The sequence below is a fragment of the Centroberyx gerrardi genome, chromosome 1, assembly GCF_048128805.1.
Source record: "Centroberyx gerrardi isolate f3 chromosome 1, fCenGer3.hap1.cur.20231027, whole genome shotgun sequence".
NCBI lineage: Eukaryota > Metazoa > Chordata > Actinopteri > Beryciformes > Berycidae > Centroberyx > Centroberyx gerrardi.
Genome location: NC_135997.1, coordinates 4,167,371 through 4,188,481, shown reverse-complemented (window position 1 = coordinate 4,188,481; position 21,111 = coordinate 4,167,371). Strand labels below are relative to the sequence as shown.

Sequence of the window (21,111 nt, the reverse complement as noted above, 5' to 3'; positions counted from 1 at the left end):
TCAGCATCCAACCATACAACACTCACTGTTGCAATGTCGAACTCGGGAGAGCAAGGTACAGTAATTGATCTCGTGTTTTTAGTCATCCTTTTGGCTCGCTAGGTGAAAATCAGTTTGAAGGTTGTGATAGCAAGTTTTCATATGCTTTGACGGACGGTCACAGCCATTAGCTATTAGCCAGCTAATGCTGGGAGCGAGTAAATTAAGCTTCCAGACGAGCCGCCTAGCTTTCCAAGTCTAACCTGGTGCTCTAGGTAACCCAGTCCCAGTGGGCAGAATGGTACGCCAAACTCCTTTCAAATATCTGTCAAATTAACGTTAATATTAACCTTAAGTATCGGCAGACGCACACACCGCATACAATATGACTCAAGACCTCGTCTGAATTTTTAGGAGCCAGTCCACAATTCGGCACACATATATTCCACCAAACAGCATTTTATCTCAATAATATTTCAGGTTTTTAAAAATGGTTCACCTGTTATTCCAACGGTCTTCGCGGCGGTTGCGAGTCAGTGTCAACCAATTTAAAAGTTGAAATTTTATTTAAACAAGTGCTGCTTGGTGGATTATATGTATGCCGAATTGACGAATGGGTCCTAATGATTCAGAAAAGGTCTTGAGTCGGGGTATGTATGTGCCCATCAGCAAGACCACATTAACTGGCCAGGTTTTTGCATAGCGTTTGGCTTGACGTTCTCTCTCTGAAAGGGAAAACGGTAACCTATTGCTACGTTAAGCAAAGCTTGGGACTGGTCATGACAGCGCCTGTGGCCAGTTTGTTTTCACAGATGATGGCTTAATTCACCCTGACAGTTCCTCAGCGAAAAGTTCAAGCAGTCATAACAGAAAATCAGATTTTTCCGGACATAAGCCTTGATCTCTCTGTTGCAGTGCATATAAGCTTGTCATCATTTGTGTAGATTATGACTATGGTTTTTACTTATGCGATGATACTTCTCACATCTTCGTTATATTTCCAGACTCCAATAGTGGATTTAAAGAAATTAAAGAATCCACCAGGGCTACTATGGTTTTTGTTATTTAATTTTTATTTAACCATATTGTTTCCTATTTTATTTGCTTTTACTTCCAGTTTCATTCTTTCTTTCATTGTTTAGTGTTAAGACCGTACAGTTCATTTCTCAGAAATGGGCTATATGTGTTAAGTTTCTATTTGATCTCAGTTTCAGTATTAGTGTTTCAGTGGTCGGACTGAGGAATGTGTTGACACTGTCTGTTTTGAGCACATTGATGGAAAATTTCTACTGGAGGCACACCGTTGATTCAAGCATATTGATCACTAGAGAACTAATTGATTGAGATGGATTGGCATTTATTTACTTGATGTATTTGTCTTACTTAATTTGTCTGTTTATCTATGTTTGCATTTTCAATTAATTTTGGAGGCAGAGATTAGTTTGTTAGTTTTTTTTCTCTTCTTTTTTTGCTTTCATTCCCCCTTCGGATCCCCTCTGTTCTGCGTGCCTGTGTTAGTCCAACAATGACACAGGTGCAGACCCACATCTAACACCATTGGTCAGGGACAATGTTAACTTCACCGTTTATGTAAAAGTCATATTTGCTCATATCCGTCATCAGACACTTGTTGCAATCCCTTAACATTCTGTATCGTAGTAAAAATAAAGACTACTATTTTGTCCTTTTGCTAACTGCTGAGAAAAGTATTACAACTTGAGTTCACAAAATACCATTTCAAAATCTACTCTTGTCTAAAGTTAAAACATGACACTGAGTGGAGAAAAAAACAGAAGGATCACAATGCATCCTACAATATTAAAGGTAAAGACTGTGACTCTGTAAGATTGGAACACCAGGAGTTTGGGTCAAATCACAACTATCTAACCTTCAGGCCTTTAGTGGTCTTTGGCGCCAAAACTTAACTTGAGTTGGAAGTGTGCTGACACAAAGGTCTTTGACATTACTGCTATATAGGCCTTGGCTATGAGCCACCTGATCCCTTGACTGGTTATCCTAGTGTCCAAATTAAAATTATGGTGCTGCTATTAGTATTTTCTCAGGCTGTTGCAGCCTAGTCGGTAATTATTTGCGAATATTTACCCTCTTGTTTCTGCAGCCTTTGAGTATGGCTTCTTGCTACACATAAATGAGGAGGCTGCGTTGGCAGGGGCCCTGAATGAGTACCTGTCCTCCCGCAGCTACCTGGCTGGGTTCAGCCCTTCCCAGGCCGACCAGAAAGCCTTCGGGCTCCTCCACCGCCCTCCCGCTCCACAACATGTCCACGCTCTGCGCTGGTACAGACACATAGCAGCCCTGCAGCAGGACCTCAGCCCAGACAGCAGTGAGTAGACAGTTCAAGGCATGAGGCCTGAACAGGCTGCGGGTGGCCGTGCTCCCAGATATCTAGGCTGTTGGTCCTCAAGGCAGCGTGGCCCAGGCTTTGACTAAAATGGCAAAATTCTCATTGGCTATGCTAAACGCAGCTCTAACCTGCTCTTCTCCAAACACTGACATGCATGAACCCGGAGCTCCTTGGGATGAATGCAGCCTCAGCTTTCACTCAGTCGTGGCAATGTATGTGGTGCCTGCAAGGTTTTATGTTTATCTTTTGTTTTTCCAAGATTTTTGCTGAGCGCTAAGTAGAGTTGCTTTATCATTATTTAAACAAAACGGTTGGCAGCTGGGACAAATCCCACTCCATGTTGCTTTTGAACATTTGGCTTCAAAGAGACACCTAACCTAAGATACTCCCTGACGTCAAAATCGCTCAGCAGGCACTTGGTGCATCTCGATGTGAACACGCAGCAGCAGGGATGTGTCACCTGCAGCAAATAAGATATCAGCTCCAGCAGGGTTGCACTGCATGTGTTCAGAAACATGTACATTTGGTGCTGTCTCAGCTGGGTGTTTGGACATGCTGAGTGTGACTTTGTCGTTAACTATCAACTGATTGTGTTCTGGCTTCAGGATGTAGCCGCATATTCCTTAGTTGAATACAGTTAGCTCCATTCTTCTGAGAATAAGAGGAAGCCTAATTTTTCTGGCATTTGACTCAAGATTTCCTCCAAGGTTTTACATCGTTCGGACTCGCGATGCAAGTAAATACAAATTAATAACTGCGATATCTTCATTTGGGCTTAGTCTGCCTTGGTCTGTTATAGTATTTTGGATTGCACATCAAGCCCTGAATATAAGGGGAAACTTGGATTTGGGATTTTTCGGTTTTACAGCCCTAATAGGTTTGAACAATACATTAACAGTACATGCGACCAGTTATGTTTTGACTGACACAGCAGGGGATTTGAATATGCTGTGTTATTATATGACTGATGTAATAGAGCAGTGATTCAGACCCATTACTGCCTTCCTTCCACAGTGTTTCCCCTACATGTCAGTAGCAGTGCCTTGCTCCTCCAACTGCAGATGTATAGGCTAATATGCTCGGTGTTTTAGTTTAACACATTTTAAATTTGATTCTCTTCGTGCATAGCATGTGGACAGCAACCACTACTTAATCAGTAGACAAAAATTCATGTTTGTATTTGATGCCTAAAAATCGTCCATTTTAATCAACTTTTGCCCGTTCCAATAGTGTTTTGTATCTTTTTCAGTGAAAGGAAAGAGGGTTCAGCCCCCTTGGTCTCCACCAGAAGGAACAAATGTTCCCCAGCTACGGCTGTACAACAGCCTGACGAGAACCAAGGTAGGCTACAGGTGAATATCAAATCCAAGAATGCCAAGTCGATAGTTGTGTCTCTTTGAAAAAGATCTTCCCAATTTGTCTTGGGGAGAACAAACTTCTCAGGAATGTGAGCAAAGAGGAGCATCTAAGTTTGAGATGGACTGTGTGCTAGATATTGCACCATCAATTCAGACACACAGGAGCAGCAAGCAAGCAAGTTTATTTATATATGCATTTATATATACATTTTCATACATTGAATGCAATTCAAAGTGCTTTACAAAAGAAAGGAAAAAAGATAGCATAAGATGAGAAAGCATAAAAGAATTCATTCATTATGAAAAACATTAAAAGTGCATAGGAAAAGTGCATAAAAAGGGTACACAGGCAATTTAAAGTGCTTTACATTTAAATAGAAATACAATATACCATTAAAATAAACAATGCATCACACCCAAACTGGCTGGCACAAACAAACAGTGCTATAGTCTGTAGTACAGAATCTGTTGAAGTTTTAAGAAGCTGGAAAGTCCATTTCAAACTGTAAAGACGCGTTCTCCATTCACTGGTTCTCTCCATGTTCGTTCTCTCCAAGACAACATGCGAAGATTGATCTCCAGACACGACGACAAGTATCGACTTGGAATTTTTGGTGTTGATAATCACCTCATATTTTTTAATCTTCATCTCAAAGGTTTATAAATCACTTGACTTTTTTAGTTCCAATCATCAAAGAAACCTAATCTGATTGTAATTGGATGCTGTATGTTGCCTGTTTCATCTCAGTTACACCTGCAGGGAGATCAGATCATGTTTATTTGTTATAGGTACTGCAGGTTCTATCCAACAGGACACTGATATTCATAAAGCTCTACACAGATAACCTAAGTGTTTATGAAAATCGATTGTTTTTTGTTGTTTAACACGCTCTCTGATCAGATCATTTACATTCGGCGTTCTAATGTTGCAGGAGCTGTTTGTTCCCCAGAATGGGAATAAAGTGTTGTGGTACTGCTGCGGACCGACTGTGTATGATGCGTCACACATGGGACATGCCAGGTAAACAGATCATGATAAATAAGGAGCAAATGGCACTCACAAAATTGCTCACTCGCCCACTTTTTCCATTACAAAATAAATGTGAATTTCACCCACAAAGGTTCACAACTACTCTTTTTTTATAACTAAATTCTTGTGTTTCCTCTATTCTAACATTGTTTTATTTTATAATCTTTCTCTCTCTCCAGATCCTACATATCTTTTGATATACTTCGAAGGATATTGAGAGACTACTTCAAATACGATGTCCTCTACTGCATGAATATCACAGACATAGATGATAAAGTAAGTATGATCCATGAACTCTTCACTGCTTTAGTGTTTTCACAGTACAATTAAATTCTTACTTGGAAGCTAATTCCTAAACCACATAAATCATGGAGAAATAACAGATATCGCCAGAAAAATGTCAGTAATAATAATAACATTTATACCTCTTAATCCGAGTAGCTCCATTTGGAGTATGAACACCAATATGTAATAATAATAATGATAATAGTATCCACTATCGGGGTGTGAAGTGGGGTCGATTCAGTCCAAGAGCAAGCCAAGACATTCATTATTTTGCCCTTTCTTTCATGTGTGTGTAGGCTTTACGTTGGTTTTTCTTTCTTTCAGATCATCAAGAGGGCCAGGCAGAACTATCTTCTGGACCAGTACAAGGAGAAGCAGCCAGAAGCTGCCCAGATACTGCAGGACGTCCTGACTGCCAGAGGGGTGAGACCAAACTCTTATTTGTCAAAGATCAAAAAGATCAAATCCTTTTTAAAATGTGTCTTAAAACAACAAATTAGCTGAAGGATTCATGTGTTTTTTTCCCTCATACAACTGTTTGTGTGTCACTGTTTGCAGCCGTTCCGGGCCGTGTTGGCGTTGACAGCAGACCCGGATAAGAAGCAGATGCTGGCAAGGCTGGATGCTGCGGTGTCTGCCGCCCTGCAGCCGCTGCAGGCCGCCATGGAGAGCAAAGCAGCAGCCGAGGTCGTCCAGGCCCAGGCCCAGGTGAGACTCATTTACTGTGAAACAAAATTTAAATAGTATTTTCCCTCTTTGTCACATCTTTGTAGTTCTTAGATTTTGACTTTTTAAAGGATAAGGCTGGTGTTTTTTGAATGCATTGCTTACCGTCAACAAATCCTATGAAAATAACAAAATCAGCAATGATTTTGTTTTGCTAACAAGTCTCGTCCATGTAGCCGGTGCCCAGTGAAGCCTCATGTCCCAGCAGCCATAGAACTCCATTGTATTAAAAAAACGATTAAAAACACGTCAAAGAGCCATGCCGTTGCTCTGGGCAACATATTTCATCATCACGATGCACCGGGCCAGCCGACTTTTTTTCCTCAAACAACTTAATAAGCCGGCTGTAAACACGTTTGCGATCTCAGGAAAGTAGTTCTGTAGCACCGAAAATAGTCCCCGGCGTAATGAAGAATTTGTTCCCATTTGAATTTGATTTGGTAATAACTACAACAGCCTGACTTTTCGTGGTAACAGTTAGCGATTTTTAAAATTGAAACTATGTCTTTATGAGCTGTATTTAAAGGTTTTTAGCTTACAATTGGAGCCGATGACTTCCGGGTTGACGGCTAAAAACGGTACGTGGGAAGTCAGAAAGTAACGGGAGTAGAGCAAACGCATTGTTGATTTTGTTATTTTCATAGGATTTGTTGACGGTAAGCAATGCATTAAAAAACACCAGCCTTATCCTTTAACTTATGTTTTGACTTTGGAGCGAGGTAACGCCTGGGAACAAAATATTTCTGACTCTCAAATGCACAATAAAGCAACAAGTAATAATCTGTGACATTTTCATATAAATTTCCATTTTGCTACTCTTGATTTCCTATCCCTGTTACAGAATAATTATTCAAACTATATCCAGTTTATGAAAGCCGGTGTCTGGTAGCTCTTTCCTGGGAAAAATCTTCTCCCGCACAGGAAGTGATGCGTTTTACACTTGCAATTTCTTCCTCAGTAAAAACTCTTTAAACTCTTTTCTTTGAAGGTGCTGTTGGAGCAGGCCAAGGACATGCTGGCTGATTGGTTGGACCACCAGTTTGGGAGTCAAGTCACAGAAAACTCCATCTTTTCCATTCTCCCTAAATATTGGGAGGGAGAGTACCACAAAGACATGGACGCCCTGAATGTAGGTGGAAGTAAAGCAAAGTGTTTTCTAATGCAGTAACGCCCATAAGTCACCTCTGATGTGTATTCTTGACAGCATTTATTAAATTTTAAAAATATCATTCTTATAAGCACATTTGAATCTCTGCTTGGTTTTTATTTCTCTGGTACGATTAAATGTTAATAGTATAACTGGATCTTATGCATATGTTTTGTGATGCAGCTGATTCTGAACATTACATAACATTATTGCTATAAGCAGTTGTACTTACCCGACTATTATAACTGACAGCATTTAGGTGATGCATAAATGCCGGTGTTATCCATAAAGTCATAGAATGCATCAACCAATAAATCTCTGTTTAAGGAAATTCATAATTTACATGGAAAGAATATAAGAACTATTCAGTTCAGTTCAGTTTTATTCCCAAATCAGTTAAAATACAAGTACAATCATATGAGACATAATGGAGATATGTGAAATGGGACACCCTGATAAGCTATCTGAAGCTTGAGAATAGGGGCCCAGACACTAAGCAGATAGTATTTAAAATATATGTTTACTAACACGTCTAGATTTGAAAAAGTGCATGTATTATACAGTAACATTTACAACCTAGAAAACACCTAAGACTAACCTAAGACCCTAAAAGTACTACTAAATGGTCCTAAAACATTTATTCCATCAGTCTAAACATTGATTAAATAGTAAGATACAATAAATAGAGACATATGGCAAGTGGAAATAACAGTACAATTTGAATGGATTTCAGAGTAGAGTAACTAGTTTAGAAGTCCCCAGCCGTTCAGGGTATTCAAGCTTAAACATATTTTAGCAGCAACTGCAGTACTATGTCATAAAAAATGCTATAGCCATGTAAAAGTGGATTAGTGTAATATGTAAAAATGTGTTTTAAATCATGTTTTTGAATTGACTTTACTCAAAGTGTGTATTGGTTTACTGCTATTGCTGTGCATCACTTCTCTCTGTGGCCCTCATCAGGTCCTCCCTCCAGATGTTCTCACCCGGGTCAGCGAGTACGTGCCAGAGATTGTGGATTTTGTGGAGAAGATTGTCTCAAATGGCTATGGGTGAGGAAGAAACTCCTAGTATCTCCCAAATAGATTACATCCTAATTGTCTTTCCAAATTGTAATTACAACAGGATCATTTGAATTATTTTGTTTTCTCATTTCTGCAGGTATGAATCGAACGGTTCTGTTTACTTTGACACTTCGAAATTTGATGGCAGTCAGCAGCACTCGTACGCCAAACTGGTGCCTGAAGCAGTTGGCGACCAGAAGGCTTTGCAAGAGGGAGAGGGTAAGTTTTTACATGTTACAACTACCAGATCTGTTTTACTTTTTCCATAATGTATAGTCAGTTGCAAAAGTGTTTGGACAGGGTAATAAAATGGATTCTGATTGCTGCAAGCTCATTAAGTTTGTAATTCTGATGAAAAGAGCAACTGTTGATGCTTTCAACATTTGTTCTAAAAAATGAATACAAAATTGATTGTGTTGGGCAGACTAACGGTAAATTTTAAAATCACAAGTTTGCTCAAACATGATTATCGATGATGGATTTCTCATAGTAATTGTATTGCACTTCTCATAGCAAAGTTAGAAAGTGCAGTAAAAAACCTAACTGCAGAAAGTGTGCTGTTCTTAGCACTTTTAATAATACAGTTGACATTTTGGAACCATTATTTTTACATTACTAATTGGCTGCCTTACCAAGTCAGTATACCTTGAAAATGGGACATTCGTTGCCATCAATATGGCCGTTAACCTTTCTGTCAACCCTTTCTTAATCCCTTGTCTGTCCTCCAGGGGACCTGAGCATCTCTGCAGACAGGTTAAGTGAGAAAAAGTCCCAAAATGATTTTGCCTTGTGGAAAGCCTCCAAGCCTGGAGAGCCGTCATGGGACTCCCCATGGGGGAAGGTCAGTCTGAATTCTTGACCTCTAAGTCTTTTTATAATATCTAACATAACTTTCACAGTGCATTAAAAAAAAAAAAAAAGTACATTCATCAAAGAGGTAGTTTTGATAAAGAAAATAGAAAAGGAGTGACTGAATTTACTATTTACTACTGAACTAAAGCCCCCCTTGTTTAGAAAATAAAGAAGTTTACTTTGCAGGTTAATCATGTAAATTAGCTTCTGTTCCAAGTACACTTTCTTTCCATCTGCTTTAAGGATTTATTGTACACAAGGAATGAAACCTTGCCATGTACTCTCATAACTTTGGGCTAAATGTGTGTTTTTACAGGGACGGCCCGGTTGGCACATTGAATGTTCTGCCATGGCTGGCTCCATCTTGGGAGAGTCCATGGACATCCATGGAGGGGGGTTCGATCTCCGGTTCCCCCATCACGACAATGAGTTGGCGCAGTCTGAGGTGAGAGAGGTTTTGTTTGTGTGTTTTGTGCGGACCCCAGGAAGAATAGTTGCTACTGCAGTATCAAATAACAGGGATTAGGGCTGAACAATTAATCGAAATTTTATCGAAATCGCAATATGGCCTACTGCAATTTTCAAATCGCAGGAGGTGCAATATTAGTTAAAGGTGAAATGTGTGTCAAAATACCATTTTAAATTAAATATTGTCGTCCTGCAGAGATGTCCTGGCCTACACATCATATTCTACAGACTTAAGAAAACATCTTTGTTTGGTACAGATCCCCGCAAAAATCACACCATAATCATTTTAATACGTTTTTCAATGAAAATGAGAATAATGATGTAAAAATTATCATTCCCTCTAATATCGCAAATCATATCGCAATTGCAATATCAGTCAAAATAATCGCAATTAGATATTTTTTCAAAATCGTTCAGCCCTAACAGGGATCCAAATAAACTGATAAATATCAACAAAATAATTGCTCTTGTTCGTCTTCCCAAGTAGAAAAATGTATAATTTGTCCCGATTATGAAACGTGAATGCAGCAAGGCATAAAACAATTCATACCCTTGTGTTTGGTCACCCAGATTGAAGTCCAGTAACTCCAACCTTATTCACTCTAATCCTGACCAAGGCCTATCAACCTAGCTTGTGCTCTCGAGCCGAATGTAGGGAAGTCACCCCTGTTTCAAGTTGGCTCTTGTCCTGCAGCTAGACACAGTAAATGAGAACCTTTAGAAAACTCATTCTAGTTAGTCAGCTACTTCACTCTTCTCATTCCCAAGCCCCCCTGAACTCTGATGATAGTATTACGCACAAGTAGTGACCAGACTCAGAGGATGTAAATGAGACATCCTGCCCCGTTTTTATCAGTTGATCAAAACTGTCTCACCTGTATACAGAGCCGAGGAGAGATAACACCACCTACACAGGAACTAAACGTCCTGTAACTTGTGGTTAACACACACAAGAGAAAGAGAAAACAAGAGTATAACAGTCATTCCTAACACTTTTTATACTGTCCTGGCTCCGGTAAACACAAAAGTTTCCCTCAAACTGTCTGCACACGAACTTTATGCAAACGAGTTACACACAAACGGGTATACTTCACACACACACACATTACCTTGTGTTGAACTCGTACGTGACCTGCACACAAACGGGTCCCCAGAGTCCTGCTCATCGCACACACACATTACCTCGCATTGAACTTTACACACAAACAGGTCCCTGGAGTCATAAGTTTTGCGCACACACATTATATATTATTCTCCCACAGCATGTTCATTCAGTTCATGTGTGTTACAGTTCGATCTCTTGTATATGATACTCAGTCTAGAGCTGCAATGATTAATCGATTAGTTGTCAACTATTAAATTAATCGCCAACTATTTTGATAATCGATTAATCGGTTTGAGTAATTTAAGAAAAATAAGTCAAAATTCTCTGATTCCAGCTTCTTAAATGTGAATATTTTCTGGTTTCTTTACTCCTCTATGACAGTAAACTGAATATCTTTGGGTTGTGGACAGACAAAATTGAGGATGTCATCTTGGGCTTTGGGAAACACTGATCGACATTTTTCACCATTTTCTGACATTTTATAGACCAAACAACTAATCGATTAATTGAGAAAATAATCGTCAGATTAATCAACAATGAAAATAATCGTTTAGTTGCAGCCCTAACTCAGTCCCAGTTCAGTCTCTTAGTTACGACAGTTCAGTTCAGTGCTGTATATTTCTTAATCCTACTTTAACGGCTGTAATGAAGAGGAGTGAAAGCAGCTGTTGTGCAGGAGGCGTTTCAGGTTGCACAGAGAGCATGCACCAGCAGAAGAGGAGAGAAGAGAAGTCATTTTGTAGAGGGCCTCTTGCTTGTAGAGTTGAGGCCTTATGGCATGTCAGACTCGGTGGAATCCGGTAAATCGGGCGATGAGGAGGGGCCGAGGAGAGCTAACACTATCTACACAGAATCTACACCTCGTCTAACTTGTGGTTAACACCCACAAGAGAAAGAGAAACGAAGAGTATAAAAAGTGTTAAAAAAGAAATCAGGTGATGAGGAGGAGGGGCTAAGGCAGTAAGGATGGTAGTAGGGGGAGAGAAGAGGAGGCGACTCAGACAAAGGTGACGGTGGTTGCGGCCATTCAGGCTGAGGGGACGGAGATGGAGGGGATTCAGGATGAGGGGGCGATGGCGGAGGTGAAGGAGACTCACACTGAGGAGGCAGTGGCCGCTCAGCTCCCTAACTTGACCCCTTGCCATCTCACCCTCTGTGAGACGTCTGAGATCCTCTCGCTCCCGGTCCGTACGAGCAAACTTCTCCCTCTCTCCATCTCTCTGATGACCTGCTTTCTCCTTTCCCTCCTCACGTTGTTCCTCTCCCAGTTCGGCCCCCTCTGGGGTCCCGTGGTGGCCTCTCTCCCTGCTACCTCAGGTGGGATGGAAGCAGTCCGGACCCATGCCCCATGAGTCCCACTGTCTTCAACAATACTCACAGCAGACAAACTACACAGAAAACATGAGGCACACTTAAACTTTAGTCCAAGCCCATTACCTGGAATGCATTTAAGCTGTTTTCAGTCAAAGAGAAAATAAAAATGCAGCTTTTCACAAACGTTGGTTATTTTTCCACGCAGGCTTTCTTTGAGAATGATCACTGGGTTCGCTACTTCCTGCACACGGGCCACCTGACGATCGCAGGCTGCAAGATGTCTAAATCTCTGAAGAATTTCATCACCATAAAGGACGCCTTGGCAAAGAACACAGGTGACTCCTCGAAGCTGTTTGATGTTGTCGATACCTGACTGTTAGCACAAGTGATTCATCTGAACTGCTGCTCATTCAGATGACTCAGACAGACGACGTGCACTAAAATACCATGCCAAAATATGCATAATGCATGTGAATCCAAATAATGTTATGCTTTTCGAAATTGTATTCTCTGTTTTGAACTTCCAATTTTGAAAGACTTTAATTTGCATAAATGTGTCACAAGGGAATTCTGACAGATACTCAGAATTCAGTCAGCAATTTGCATTTTCTTTTGTTTTGTTTTGGTGGGTTTTTTTGTTTGTTTTTTTGAGTACGCTTAGATTCTTGAAGGTTAGGACTTGGAAGTGGAAAAAAATATTATAATAATAATAATCCCCACCTAATATTCAGATCTCATCTTAACTCAAATGATGCTGAAAATGTTTCATTGTTAGATACTGTCAGTCCTTACATCAAGTGGTCAGTCAGTCAATTTTTGTGAAATATTGTCTTCAGTTCCATGAAATAAACATGAAGCCAGTAGTGAGGTGATACACATTTGGGCCTTTGATAGAAGATATTCTTGCATATTTACATATATTGTCATATTTTGCCTGACTGTACTGAAGACTGAACTCTATATAGAGAGAAGAAACATTGATGTGTGCAGCTTGTTGCTGTGTCGGACACATGAAGGCGATGGAGATCATGTTAACAGTTTCTCTGTGTCTTCCTGCAGCTCGCCAGCTCCGCCTGGCTTTCTTAATGCATTCCTGGAAAGACACTCTGGACTATTCTTCCAACACCATGGAGTCTGCTGTCCAGTACGAGAAGTTCATGAATGTAGGTGACTTTGGAAAATGGGCATGTGCTTAATCCTGAGAACAGTCTTTCTGTTGTATCGATTTTACTGTTTTATGCCCATTCCTGTCACTTATTCTCCCCACAGGAGTTCTTCCTCAATGTCAAAGACATTCTGCGCTCTCCCACCGATATCACTGGTCGGTTCGAGAAGTGGGAAGCAGCGGAGGTGGACCTTAACAACTGGTGAGAGAGCAAAACCATGTGTGCCACGAGCATGACTTTACCCTTGGGTAGCTGAAATCATCAAACCAAACTGATTAACACGCTTTTAAAGCAATTTCGGTAAAGCTGGACGCATACGTGAGTTTGTGTAGGAAAAGCAGAGGATTGTGAGTCAAAACGTGTCTTATGTTAATGTATTAACTATTAAGGATTTTCTGCATGTTGAAGGGAGGCATGAGGAATATAGATTCAGTAAGATCAAAGTGAAGCCATAAATTGTCTCAAAAACATGATATTGCCGCAAAAGCTCTCCTATAACTTATTGGTTTAATAAACAGAAAAACCTAACTTTATCCAGTTAAAACAAAGAGTATCAGGATGTCAGCAGTCATTAGATGTCTGACTTGTTGCTGTGTAGTTTCTATGAGAGGAAGTCTGCCGTCCACGAGGCTCTGTGTGACAACGTGGACACGCGCGCTGCCATGGAGGAGATGAGAGCGCTGGTGGGCCAGAGCAACACCTACATCGCCAGCAGGAAGAGCGCCAAGCTGCAGCCCAACCGCCTGCTGGTGGAGAGCATCGCTGTGTATCTCACTAAAATGCTGATGGTGAGCACGTTTTGACAAGACTGCTGCTTTTATCATCCAATGGCAATTCTGTATTAGAATTGCAAGACTATATTATACCTCGATTAGTTTCAGTGTTGTATTTGCAGGCAAAGTTTCATGAAAACGTTCACAGTAGTTTGTGTGTTTCTGTGCACCACAGTGCCAAAAATGTAGACTGACTTAGTTTTAATCTTAATTTTTATAGGCCTAATTTTTAATCTGAACATAAAAAGCAAAAGGGTAGTCTAAGCACAAACAGTTTAAATGTTAGATTAGACACATTTTCATCACGTAATTGATTGACTATGTACAAAAACTGGCAATATATGACAGCAAAGCTTGAGTTTTAATTCGATATACAATTCTGAAACACTGAAACAGAATAATGAAAGCCACATTTTATGTTACGATTGGGCCACAGAGTTGCAAAACACTTATTTTCCATTTACAAAGTTGTTCTTGAAGAATCTGTGCTGACAGTATCTGCCTATAATCAGGGTTCAAAAATGTCAAGGATTTTGCACTTTGTGCCGTCTGGAGTTCTTGTGTGCTCAGACAATTTAGAAAATTATATTGTTGATATTTGAATGTTTTTTAATTGCATACTCTCTCTAGTTGTAATTGGATGATGGGAATAAGAAATAGCATAATATTGTTATTTTATTACAGAGTCATGAGTAACATCAAGTAACAGTCCAAACACAGGTAGTCTTATTTTACCAGATGCCACTTAATGATAATAATAATAATAATAATAATAATAATAAACTGTATTTGTATAGCACCTTTCATACAAGAAATGCAGCTCAAAGTGCTTTACAACAAAGAAATTACATGCACCAAGTGCTTCACATAAAACTTGATAATGATAGTGAGAATAAGATAAAGAGGAGAATAGAATACATAAAATGCATCTTCACATGAAAATAGACATAGAATGAGCATAACATAAGATGGAAAATAAAACCCACTGAATAACAATCGTAAAAATATGAGGAATGCATAACATAAGATGGAAAATAAAATCCACTGTAAAATAATAATAAAAATAAAGTTAAAAAATAGAGTACATAGGATGCATAAAATCAAGTAAAATACAAATTTTAAAAGAATTGCAGCAGCGCATAAGTGCGAAGCAAAGTGAGAAAAAAAAAAGAGTTTAAGGCCTGTATCAGGAAAGTCATAGCTAGTTAAAGGCTAAAGTGAAGAAATAAGTTTTTAGCTTTCTTTTAAAAATATTTAGCGAGCTGCTTCCCTGATATCTATAGGTAGTGTGTTTGGGGCGTAACTGACAAAGACACTGACACTTGTGCTACTTTGTGGAAAAAGATTGATGTAGAGCGTTGAATAACTGAGAGTGTAATGTATTTATATTTTGTATGAATGACACATTTCACAGAGTTTCATCTGGTCATGGAGGGTGGATCTAATATTTCCTGACTTAAAGATATGATTTATATTAGGAATGAACGCAGTATGCATCAAGCCCATTGAAGTGTGACTCTTCTTCTCTTCTAGACATTCGGTGCCATTGAAGGATCAGAGCCCATCGGCTTTCCAGTGGGAGGAAAAAGTCAAGACATGGATGTAAGTGTAGAGATACCTGGGGGAGTTTGCTGTCTTTCTTGTATGTAGGAAATATGTACGTTGTTGTCTAGTCTCTCTGTTAGTCTGTTAAGCATTTGGTTTTCATGAGAAACTGACCTGAATGTCATGTTATTTTTACTAAAGATTTTACCAAAGAATAAATCGTAAGCTCACTTTACCTTTTGCCAAACACAAACAGTACTTCCATTTGCTAACATCCTATTTATCTATTATTTTTGTCACATTAGTCAAAATGCTGCAATTGAAATCAGTCGGCTCTTATTTGGTTCTATTTGTCCCTGCAAAAATAAACCATAACATCCCACGACTGTCCCATCCAGCCTACTGTCATTTTCCTCTACTGAATGACTTGATGTCTAAGAATATTCTGCCAAAATTTAATTACCCAGAAAAAAGAAAATTCCAACCATAGCCCCCCAATCTTGACATATGCAATTTTAAAAATGTGGCTTTTGTTGAAATAGTTTCTGCTAAATGTAAGGTAGTTTAATAAGTAATAGATTCATCTGTTTTGGTGAATTTTACAGAAGCTGAGCTGTGTATGCCTTATTTGGCATCATTTTACATAATTTCAAGCTACCACTATTGACTTATTAAAATATTAAAATGCTGTTATTGTTGTGTTTGCCAGCTGGAGAGCACAGTGATGCCATACCTGAAAGTGCTGTCCGATTTCAGAGAGGGTGTCCGAAAAATCGCCAGAGAGCAGAAAGGTAAGAACTTACATTTAATTATGAATCCCCAAAACACACTAATAATGTAGCAATCCCCTCCAAATCTCTGCTTAAAGTATCACTTAAGCATTTGATCAGAGAAAGCAGAATTGTTCATCATATGATCTTAATGAACCATTCTTAAATTGGGAAATATACACTACTTGGATGTGAACTGGCCCTCAACAGCCTTTCCCAATGTTTTATAGAATACAAACAGAATGATTGACTGATGTTTGATATGATTTATTCATAATTCGATCAACAAACAGGTCATGATTTCCCCGTACAAATAAAATGTAACCATATTTTCTTCCCCAGTTTCTTCCCAGGGATTAATAAAGTATATTTTTGTATCTGTCCAGTGACGGAGTTGCTGCAGCTGTGCGATGTGGTCCGTGACGACACGCTGCCCGACCTGGGAGTCCGTCTGGAGGATCATGAAGGTAACCGAGCCGAGAACTTTACAACCGCTTCAGTTTTATGTCTCCCAAAAACTTGTATGCCAACCCTGATGGAAAAATGAAGTGCCGTATGTGTGTTCATGAAGAAAAAGTACAGCTTTGTTACTTTGTACTCATACATATTTTATTGTCAAGTAAAAAGGCCATGACTGGCACAGGAAGAGGGAAGGATTGTGTAATCACCATTAAAAAGTATAACAAAGAACTGCTTTTTAGTCCATCAGTGAGAATGACCTTGTTTAAACAAAGTGTCTGTGTTGTAGGCCTTTCTACAGTGTTGAAACTGGTGGATAAGGAGACACTGCTGAGGGAGAGAGATGAGAAGAAGAAGGTAAGGGAAGTGTGGTAATGTCTGCTTTAAAATGTTCCTCTAACTTGCCTCTGTGTACTTCACTGGAACAAAAAAACACGCATAGTGCCTTGCAAAGAAAAAGTCCATAAACCCATGAAAAAGGAGAAGAAAAACAACTTTTTTGGTGAACCCCTGCAGGTCCAAAACATAGTTGAAAATTTGACTCTTGCATTTGGAATAGAAAATGGATAGAATTTTTTTTTGAGCAGCAGCTGATGCATTACACCATCCAGACTCTATTTTGCTGCCTTCCCTTATCAGTTGGCTGAAGATGAAACCATGAGGCAAAGCATGATTTTGAATGTCTGAAGTTTTAGAAAACAGGGAATTGATCTTTTCTATCTTTAAAAGTTGTCTAGACACTGTTGTTGTCTTCTTTCACAGATGGAAGAGGAGAAGAAAAAGAAGAAGGAAGAGGCTGCCAGGAAGAAACAAGAGCAAGAGGTCAGTCACTTTCCCCTCCGCTGTCAGCAAAGAGAGCCGATGAGGAAGAGAGTTTCCCGGAGTCATGAGTCTTTGGAACATTTGTAGTTCTGCAGTCCACATGAAGTACATGTGGACTCAGATAACAATGGTCCATACTCAGCATAACTATAATACCAGGGCCAGTGTGCGTTCATGTCAAGTGCCTCGAGTGAATAATGTAGCTAGAAGTTCCTGTTTTTACACTGGTGCCATGTTGTGGAACGGCCTTCTGTTACACATCAAGTTTTTAAATATGAGAGGGGCTTATAGAAGTCAGGTTAGGACTTTTTTTATGGAACAGGGTAACAGATTTATAATGAAATCTGCAATGACATTGTTACTTTAGCTGTTCTTGTTTTTCTGATGTGGGAGTTCTTTTTTATCTTTTAAATTGTGGTGATGTGTTTTTGGTTTTTCAGGATTGTGTTCGTTTAGTTTTTATGTTCAATGTCTTGTGCTTCCTTGTGTTTTCTTTGTCTTTTAACATCTTGGGACCATGTTGGAAATAAGTGTTTTTCACTTTAACATGTTATCCTTTGGATTTTTTGTTTTTGTCTGCTAACCCACAAATAAAATCAATCAATCAATCAATCAATATATCAACTCAGAAATTAATATTTAAGATTTTCCCTACTTGATGATCTACTTGATGCAAATTCATGATTGTCCTGTTTTAGTCTGATGAATGACTTACCAGAACATCCCAGACGCTCTGTAGGCCTATATCCACTTATAAATATTTACTAAAATAGTAGACTTAAGAGGAGACTTAATATACTGTCTTGTAGACCAAGACGACTCTGCTCATGTCAAGTAGGAGCTGACAACTTGTTGCAACTTACATTTCCTTCACATAAATCCAAAACCTTAAATTAGTCATATTATTCCTCACCTACAAAGCACTAAATGAAATGTCATCTTCCTGCCTCAATATCTAACTGCATATCTCTCTAAAATGCTTTGTGGCACTTTCCTTTCTTCCTGGTGATCTTTCACTGTTGGTAGCAGCTATATTTTCTTTGTTAGTCACAATGCATGTTAGACAATACCATACAGAGAAGTTTAGTCCTCGTCTTTTTATTTCTTTGATAATGAAGTAAACATGTTCACTCACTCATTGTTTTTCTGTTTCAGATGGCTAAACTTGCGAAGATGAAGGTCCCTCCATGTGAAATGTTTCGCACTGAAACTGACAAATATTCCAAATTTGATGAAACGGTAACAATTCATTTATTTATCCTGTTTGTTTGGTGTGGAAACACTACAGAATTTCGTTTTTTTGAGTTTTGTCTAGGTCCTAGATTGTTTGCCAAATCTCACATGTAATTTAATCTTTAGAAATCTTTCTAGCATACAGTAGTAAACGTTATTTATCCCCGAGGGGCAATTAGAGTCTCATCTGACAAACTTGCCTCGTTGCTAAATCAGGGTAAAATATCCTATTAGTGTGAGTCAGGGGAAATCACACACATCACTTCTAAAGCACAAATCAGAATTTAATTTCCATATAGGTTTTAGATACAGTCACATAAATTCTTAGTTTTACTTTTTCGTGGGAAAATTAGCTTTTATTCAACGGTCAGAACTTTCACTAAAAATTCAGGGTTGTTTTTGAGCACAATTACAAACATTAACAGTTTATACAGCCACAAAATCCACACAGTACAAGACTCATCTGCTGGTACACACTGTTGGTCCTTGTATCAGAAGCTGTCGGTCAATTTGAGAGTGAGAAAATGTCCTCAGTGCAATAAATCCAAACATAAACAAAGCCCGTAGTGAAGCAGCAGTGTTCCAAAAGGGGATTGTGATTACAGATTGGGGCATCATGAAGAGTTTCTATTTTTGGTTAGCATAAAGAAGAGATTTGGAGTGAAAAGCAGAGAAATACTGAGCAGACTGCTTTGAGTTTCATCCTTCATTTTCCATGCACATCACTTTCCTCATCACTGTTATTCATATATTTATTCATTTCCATGTCAGTATGTAGATCAGATGCTCTTCAGTATGTCCCAGCGGAACTGAACACGGTTATGTTTCTTTTCGTTGCCGTCAACAGGGTTTCCCCACTCATGATGTTGAAGGGAAGGAGATCAGCAAGGGACAAGCCAAGAAGCTGCGCAAGCTCTACGAGACCCAAGAGAAACTGCACAACGAGTATCTTCAGATGAACCAAAATGGCAGCTGAGTCTATGTATCACAAACTGTCCGGGCCAAGCCATCCACTCTACAGAATACCTACAGAATAAATATTAAGGCCGGAGATGCTGGGTGCATCTTTTGTCTCCTGTACATCTGTCCTGATCAGAAAACCCAGGAGACACAACACACAAAAATAGCAGATGATGTTTCCTCAATATGAGTGGATATGAGAAAGAAGGCTATGATAGACTTCCACACAAACAAAAGTACATGCATCATTATTCAGAATGTGGAAACAAAAATGAGAGATTCCCATCAGTGCTGGAGGCATCGTCTATGTTCTATTAACAACTTTGTAACCATGTTGAACAAAAACCCATCAGTTTTCTGTCTTCTCCGCTTTTCACAAACAAGGAAACATAGGAAGTGAGATTTTAATGACTTGACAGCACAGCAGAACACTATGCATATCATTAGTTTCTGTTAGCGCTCTGCTACCAGTGTCTGCAAGAGCGATGTAGAAATTTGACGGTGATGTACTGACTGAAACTCGTGCTACATTGGCAATTATATAGAAGCCTGTTTTACACTAGCACTGCCAATCAATTAAAAGGTTATATTACATTATTACACAATTACATTATACTGTAAACTGAAGTGATTAGTTTTAGAATTTTCTACAAATTAAAGACATCATTTAAATATATTTCAATGTTATTGCTTCATACTTAAAATGTGTAATGCACTGAAAAATCAGCTGATGCATTACAGGCCATAATCTGTACACTATACCATTACCACAAGGCAAATTTTGCAAATTGTTCCCGACTATATTGCCAGTGTATCATAGCCAGAACTGGATGGTAATGACCTCACACTTAACCTGGGTCTAGTCTACACAAATCCTGAAAGGAGCTGCCACAAAATTTTCTACTTCATTCCAATGATGTTTACCAGTGATGAAAGACTTTGTCTTCACAATCTTTTAGGATATTTAATACTTTTGTCATTACAGTTACATCAGTCTTAAGTCATTTATGTATGGTTTTTGGTTCCAACCATATTCTCCTGGTTTCAAGTTTCATAAAATCCTTAACCAGCTCTTTTCTGATGAGATTTGGGGGAGATCTAGCTTCTCAAACCCTTGGTTAGCGTGGGCTCTCATGAGTGAAACCACATGAAGAGGTGCTTCTACTGAGCGGCAGCGTGTTATCCAGCCGTCCATTAGGGTTGCGTAATGTATTTTATATTGTAATGTATTGTCTTTCCGTGGTTATGTGAAGGCACGGCTGCAGCAATTATTTCGGATGAGGCAGCTAAATAAATAACGGCCTGCAGGGAAACTGATTTCATATCAAGCAATCACTGTAATCATCCTCACCTGCTGGTGGACTTGTAGCCCCCTGCTGGTGTGATGACGTCATTACAGCGGCGGCCCGAACCTCACAAAAACATTTTTCCTGTTAAAGGGCAACAGATATGGCGTTTTCCTGTTATCAGCATTTATTATTCACATAAAAGAGATTCAGATTGTAAATTTAATCTATATTCCATGTATTCTCCCACTGGAAGGCGACAGTTATATGTTCTATTACCGTCTGAATAATAGTAAAATTTTGCAAATGGCCAGTGTTCCCCTCTAAGTAGATAGGAAACCGTGAGCCTGGGTTCACAGCTGTGGGCCACAGTGGAGCGTGTGCATAAGGACTCGCACCACAGT

The 21,111-nt window shown here is 39.2% G+C and overlaps 1 protein-coding gene across 2 annotated transcripts; it reads left to right on the top strand.

The window, feature by feature from the left end:
- Positions 1 to 6: 6 nt before the first annotated feature.
- On the top strand, positions 7 to 20,097 carry cars1 (cysteinyl-tRNA synthetase 1). Of its 2 annotated transcripts, none has more exons than XM_071914013.2 (22): positions 7 to 55; positions 3,594 to 3,685; positions 4,635 to 4,723; positions 4,912 to 5,008; positions 5,342 to 5,440; positions 5,576 to 5,725; positions 6,732 to 6,872; positions 7,854 to 7,942; positions 8,052 to 8,173; positions 8,683 to 8,795; positions 9,123 to 9,251; positions 11,899 to 12,028; positions 12,753 to 12,856; positions 12,963 to 13,060; positions 13,458 to 13,647; positions 15,166 to 15,234; positions 15,887 to 15,968; positions 16,334 to 16,414; positions 16,696 to 16,763; positions 17,169 to 17,228; positions 18,384 to 18,467; positions 19,309 to 20,097. In XM_071914013.2, exons 1-22 carry the CDS (start codon positions 34 to 36, stop codon positions 19,435 to 19,437), a joined length of 2,238 nt encoding a protein of 745 aa, XP_071770114.1. In that variant the 5' UTR covers positions 7 to 33; the 3' UTR covers positions 19,438 to 20,097. The 2 variants fall into 2 exon arrangements, with proteins under 2 accessions (XP_071770114.1, XP_078139353.1); XM_078283227.1 differs by lacking the exon at positions 7 to 55 and adding an exon at positions 2,225 to 2,323.
- The last annotated feature ends 1,014 nt before the right edge of the window (positions 20,098 to 21,111 follow it).